The 6,635-nt window shown below is 40.3% G+C and overlaps 1 protein-coding gene across 1 annotated transcript; it reads right to left on the bottom strand.

Moving 5' to 3' along the window:
- Window positions 1-1,269: 1,269 nt before the first annotated feature.
- Window positions 1,270-6,595, bottom strand: TMEM53 (transmembrane protein 53). Its single transcript, XM_020783282.3, has 3 exons — window positions 6,459-6,595; window positions 5,986-6,098; window positions 1,270-3,214 (listed from the first exon to the last, which is right to left on the bottom strand). The coding sequence occupies exons 1-3, from the start codon at window positions 6,517-6,519 to the stop codon at window positions 2,558-2,560; spliced, it is 831 nt and encodes a 276-aa protein (XP_020638941.3). The 5' UTR covers window positions 6,520-6,595; the 3' UTR covers window positions 1,270-2,557.
- Window positions 6,596-6,635: the final 40 nt, after the last annotated feature.

Here is a 6,635-nt window from a genome sequence, read left to right on the forward strand (position 1 = left end):
TTCCAACACAAATCTGTTGTGGAATTATAGATGGTAACGAAATGTAATATAATCAGATAGCACCATATAAATACTACACATTGCAGCATTTTAGCATCAGCTGCACAATACAATTTGTTTACGTAGCCATGTTGCCTCCTAGAGTTTGTTTTCAAATTAAGACAAAGATGTTGCATTTAACACAAATCATTTCCTGAATCACACATGCACTGACATTAAAAGGTAACACCAACCAATGAGATAAATCTGTTCAAAAGCTGACATTTAATTTCCACATATATCTGGTCCTTCCAACATTCCTCATTGCCAGACATAAAATATCAGGTAGAAAGACTGTAGATATGAACTTCTGACACATGTTGCTTTCTTAAGTGTATGTCAACTCTGTGTCTACACTGCTAATAGATAAGCACTGTGGCTTTATGCACCTTGGGAATCATAACTTCTATATTATCTATGCTTCCAACATGCACCAGATTTTAAAGAGAGCAGATGTCCAGCTGTGAAAAATCTACACAATGGTTAGATAGGCTTGCCTGCCATAAAAAAACTTCATAGTGATTTAATCTAAGCACCGTCAATTGCTGTCCTCCAGAAGTCACTGCTGCAGTTCCCATAATCCCTCAGTGCTGTCCAGAACCAATGGGAACTGCAAAATCTGAAGGTACTTTGGTGAAACTATTTAAATAAATCCTTTGTCTCTTGTTATTTTGATTTAGACCACCAGAGAGCAGCGAGTATTTCAACACAAAGGAAGAGCTTCACTGTATATTCTGATAAAATTAGTTTCTCTAACAAAGAAGAATATAATTTAAAAGGTTTTATGAAGGCTCCTGGTACCAGATCTACAGCTAAAGTAATCAAGGGAACATTTAATTTAGTGGTGCCAAACTTCTTAGTTCTTTTGCAGCTGCTTTAATTTCACTTGACTTACTCAAATTTTAAGGTTTTGGATTACCTATTCTTCTGAAAGATAATAGTTTTTCACTATCTCATAACACTTTAGTACAGCAAACAAACACCCCATCTAGACCCATCTAAATGTATGAGATATAACTCCTAGCCAATAATTTCAGCAAATCTAAAGCAACAACAAATCCCTCTCCCCCCAGTTAATTATTTCTACTGTAGAATTAAACTAGGAAGAAAATACCCTGAATGACTAAATCAGAGAAACAAAGCCAAAGACTTGAGTGTAAAGATATACAGTGCTATAAAATGCAAGATAAAAAACCGCAAAGCTTAGAAGGAGACAGACACATAAAGAAATATGAGTTAGACCACTATTTTAATGCACATTAAATCAGCAAAAAGAACTTGGCCAGTGCTCCAGACCATGCAATAGGCGCATGATAATCCCAAACTGACAAATGTTAATTACTTACTATGTAACACTGTATCAATATAAATGGGATAACAAAGGAATGTTTTTTCTGCTCTGCATTTTTCACATTTCATACTTTTTGGCACAGATTCTGTTCTGTGCGTCAAGGTCTAAGTAGTAGACAGTCACCTCCCTCCACCAATACAAAAGGGAGACCATGTTTGAACCATGGCCTGTCCCTCGTGTGTCTACAGGTGCAAAATTCAGTTTCAGATTAATAAGGACTCTGTGTTATTTTGTGTATGCAATGCGAAATACACCTCCAGAAAAGAGATATGGAACTGTCTTCAGAATATTACTTACTGAGATTCTATGTTTCATTCTGTAGCCTGGTTCATAATATGGTGCCATTTGGACTGCTTTAAGTCCCCAAGAGGTCTCCACCTACCCGCAATTAAAAAGTCACTGCTCACAAAGAAAGCTTGAGAAGAAAAAGCAACCCTTGAGTCAGCAGAAGATCAACTAACTGCTGGGAAGACTACAGCAAGGAATAGCTTCTGTTTCGGCATCACAAATAAACAATACTGCAAAGAGACAGACAATACAGAAATATAGCAAAGGAAGGCGCTCAAAGTAGCATTGGCAGGCCTGGCTGCACAGATGGTGTGACCCCATATAAAATATACGTATCAAACTGACAAAAAAGACAAGTAAGCTCAAGAGCTTCTTGTTATTAAAATGCCAGAAACTTAACAAAAAGTTGAATAAAACTTCCTGTGCTCGGCACAGTTATCGCCTTGGGCAGATCTTCAGTGTTTGGTACAGTCAGCTCTTTGCCACTCATGACAAGAAACAATGCAATATACAAAATAAAGAGATATATGCAGATGTGCATATTTCTGCAAGTCTCAGAACTTAGATTATCTTTACACAGGTGTGCAAGCACTCACAACCCAGTGCAGAGCACCTTCCTAAGCATGTTTCCAAAACCTACAGAAAGGAATACATCATAAAACACATCAGTTTGGGTTTCCTCACATTTATTCTGCAGCCCTACTCCATGCTGCTCAGCAAAGGGAAAAATTCAGATATTTAGTTTCTAAGAAATATGCTGACTTCCATGAGTGAAGGGCAAAAATTCTGTCAAGAGCAATTGTGAATGCTTTAAGATTAAATTGGTGAGTAGAAGAGAAAGTCTATGTTGATACATTTGCATCACTCACTCTAGTAAACCTAAGTGTTTCCAATGCAACTGTACAAGAATGAAGTGCAATGTGTCATATATGAGGTTGGATACGCCCGCAGATGGCTGACATGATCAGAGTCCATGAAATCCACAGCCTTAACAAGGACCTGACGCTGCCGCCGAGCCTCTATCATGTTCTCCACATCGTTTGCTCTAGTGACAGGATCAGCCTTGGAGTAGAGGTAGAGCTCGGGCCACCCAGAGGGGTGCTTCAACATGGCATCATAGTGAGTCTCATGTACAAAGCGTGTCAGAGGATACAGCATGACTCGCAATGACACTACCATGACCGCAAATGTCAACAGAAGAAGATACTTAACAAAGACACTATAAGGTGCCAAGACAACAGAGAGTGCACGGAGGCCACCCTTCAGGTTCTTCTGGCCAGGAGCACTGTCAAACACAGTACCCACCACCTTCAGATGCTGGAACTGCTGATCAGTGTGAAGGAGTTCCACAATGTAGCGGTAGAGCATGGAACCTCCATTGCTGAAGACATGAATAAACAGAGGTCTCCTCTCCAGTTTGTAATCAAAGAGGACTTCCAGAAGCTTCTTAGCTAAGTCCTGCAGAGACTTTATACCCAAGGATTCTGAAAAAAACACCAGTCTCCATGGAGCCGTATAGCGGATCACTACACATCCCTGTGAGGAATACATAAATTTTAGTGCACACTTATAACCACAAGTAACTGGCAAAATGTAACAATAGGACAAATACATTAAGCATTCACAAGAACTGCTGATCACAGTACTTTTCATTCAAGGAAGTGGTAAAGCTTTAGAAGCAATAATTGTGGAATAGATTAGTAAGGTTTGCTATATTCTAAAAAGAAGAACTGAATTTTTCTAGGCTCTAGCTAGCAGCCTGAAACAGATCCTTCCTCAAGTGTTGCTTCCACATATATTTAAATAAAATATGAAATATAAATTGGCAAAAGAATGTACAAAGCCATCTCTGTGAGCATATCATGTACTGTTAATCGTGTCCTGTGTGACTCCTCCTTTCCTTCATTCTGATTTTGTTGTGGGCTTTCCTTCATCCTTTTCAGGAAAATGTGAGTGGCACACATCAATATTAACAGCAGAAAAAAACAAAAAAGGACATTGTTTTTCTTTCATTTTTAGTAATATCCTTAAAGCTACTCTACGCATATCCTAACTAAGTCAATACAACTGGGCAATGAGACTATATAGTGATTGTCCATTTTGCATAGTGAAGGTACCAAAAAAATGCTGACTTATTCATATGGGAAATACATACTTGTTTTTAAAGTCAGGCTAAATTTCAATTAAAATGATAACCTTCATTTTAAAACAAAAAGACCCATTCCCAAGTTATTGAGAAAACCTGAACAGCCTGATAAAACCACAAATATTAGGACAATCTGAACCACAATGCAACTTGTAAGAGCCAGTTAACTAGCATTACACGCATACTTCTGGGACAGTAAAAAGTTACTTCTCTCTGTTATAATATCTGGTGCAATTTGTATCCACAGCATGGGAAAAGACAACAAAGTACAGTAATGTGTCTCAAATGATGTGCTGCCAAGTTAGTTACAACTTACAGTGAGCTTCCCAGGGTTTTCTAAGTATAAAGAACTCAAGTGTTATGCACCAATCTATCTTTCTGGACTAGTATTATACAGCTTGGCCAAGGCCACACAGATGGCAGGGCACATAACCCTATCAGCCAGAGGTGCTTCAGGTGATCTCACCTGACCCCTTTCCCAGGAGACACAGCTCTACAGTCTGGCACTCCAAACCACACAAGCCAATGAGAGATTAGATTTTCCTTGAACATTTAACAGCAAATGCAATACTCAGGTCCTTCTAACTGATTACGTGAGATCTGCAAAAAACTATTATATACCATATCTACCCCAAAGAATTTTAATGTATTTGGGCTTTTTAAAAAAAACCTACCCCTTTCTTCATAAGCAAATCAGAAGAGCATATAGCATTAAAAGCAAATCCATAACAATGACAAACACCAAACAACGTGAACAACCTAATACAACCTTGTTTGAAATCATGAAACAGTGATCAAGAAGGGCAGTATGAATCCTCCACAGAAGGTGAAAAAAATAACTATTTTAGTGCATTTGACAAAAGGGGGTGGAAATCTATGGAAACATATGCCAAATAAAACTTGTTTCTAAGGTACCACTTGTCTCTTTATTGTTACTTTTAGTGTATTAATGTTTTAATGATTTACTGATTTCTCTTGCTTTGGCTGTTCTATTTTACTCCAGTACATATGTAACAATAAAATAATGAAAATGGCACTAATGTAATCCATACCAAAGGCCTCTCTAGAAAGCCATATTTGTACTAAGTGCACAGAAAAATCATGCAACATTTGGGCTAGGCATACTACCCTGTTTCCCAGAAAATAAGACCTAACCTGAAAATAGGCCCTACTATGATGCTCATAATACCCCAAAAATAAAACCGTTAAGTGAAACCTTACCCTCAACCATTGTGCAACATTTTTCAGTAACCAGAAGATGACATGACTATATTTGAATAAATGTAAATTGTTGCACATGAAAAAAAAATCCCCTGAAAATAAGCCCTAATATGTTTTTTGGACCAAAAATTATTATAAGACCCCGTCTTATTTTCGGAGAAACATGGTATCCATAAGATGGCATTCAAGAAGGATTTAGCTGTAATTAGGAAGGCCATGTTACACTTAGGGACATGGTGGCACTGCGGGTTAAACCGCAGAAGCCTCTGCACTGCAAGGTCAGAAGACCAGCAGTCGTAAGATCGAATCCACGCAATGGAGTGAGCTCCCATCGCTTGTCCCAGCTCCTGCCAACCTAGCAGTTCGAAGGCATGTAAAAACGCAAGTAGATAAATAGGCATCACCTTGGTTAGAAGGTAATAGCGTTCTGTGTCTAGTTGCGCTGGCCACGTGACCACGGAAATTGTCTACGGACAAACACTGGCTCTATGGCTTGGAAATGGGGATGAGCACTGCCCCCTAGAGTTGGACATGACTGGACTAAATGTCAAGGGGAACCTTTACCTTATGTTACACTTGGACCCTTGTAATCTTTGGCCAATGAGGGAGTCCAACAAGTCTCAACTCCAAGAGAATTTTAGACAAGTTTTCCTCTAACTTTCCAGTGTTTTCTCCAAGCAACAAGAGATATAAGCACTGGATTGTGGCAGTTATGTGTGAAGATTTCCAAACTGCACTGGTACTCAAGAACCTATTGAACAGTTATTTTGAATTTCTCTCCTTTGGGACCAATTAGAAGGCTCCTGGGAAAGATTTTTTTCATGCAAAACGGAGACTCTAAAAATTGCCAATTGCTCTTCTTGGTGGATTTATGGATGGGGTCATACATGGAAAAACCAAGTCGAAGTCAAGCCAAACGTTCGCAAGGGGCACTACTCACCTTCTGCAAATAGATGGTGCTGTACTTCTCTAAGTACCTATCCTTGCAGCCAGCCCACCCAAGTAGTATCACCACAGGCAGGTTGACTTTTGCCCCCTTCTCAGTACTCGCACCTAAAAGATGAAAGAGTAAGATCAAAGTTTACCTCCGTCTTAACCGAACATCCCACAGTACAGTATTACAAACATTTTCTGCACGGTCGTGGGGTCTTCATACGTCTGCTGGGTTAGCGACGACATCCCTACCTTCTCTGGCTCGGTTTTTAACAATTCACTCACGGGAAACAGCTTCGTCTTAGGCCCCTTTTAGTACTCGGCTAAAGGGAACCAAGCTCATAGTCTCAACAAATAAAAAGGAGCGCATTCTTTGCCCACTTGCACAACCGGGGAACCAGACGACCCCATTCCTTTCTCTCGGCAGCCCGCGAGTTTCCTGCCAGAGACTTGTCCCGGCCGCTCGCTCCCTTCACTCACCGGCACTTTGCTCCGACGGCAGCTCCACCACACAGCCCAGCTCCTCGACCCTCACCCCCATTCCGGCACCTGCTCGCCCTCAGAGATGCAGCCGCTTCCGCCTCATCCTGACCGGAAATGCCCGCCCCTTTCGACCTTTGTTCCAGCAAACCCGGGAGCACCGAAGGAACGAGCGCG

This window comes from Pogona vitticeps, chromosome 4, assembly GCF_051106095.1.
Source record: "Pogona vitticeps strain Pit_001003342236 chromosome 4, PviZW2.1, whole genome shotgun sequence".
Taxonomy (NCBI): Eukaryota; Metazoa; Chordata; class Lepidosauria; order Squamata; family Agamidae; genus Pogona; species Pogona vitticeps.

Coding starts and splice junctions, on each gene's coding strand:
- TMEM53 (XM_020783282.3), bottom strand. CDS start 6,519: ATGGGGGTGAGGGTCGAGGAGCTGGGCTGTGTGGTGGAGCTGCCGTCG. Junction 6,099..6,458: donor GCCGTCGGAGCAAAGTGCCG/GTGAGTGAAGGG, acceptor TTCATCTTTTAG/GTGCGAGTACTGAGAAGGGG. Junction 3,215..5,985: donor GCACCATCTATTTGCAGAAG/GTGAGTAGTGCC, acceptor TATTCCTCACAG/GGATGTGTAGTGATCCGCTA.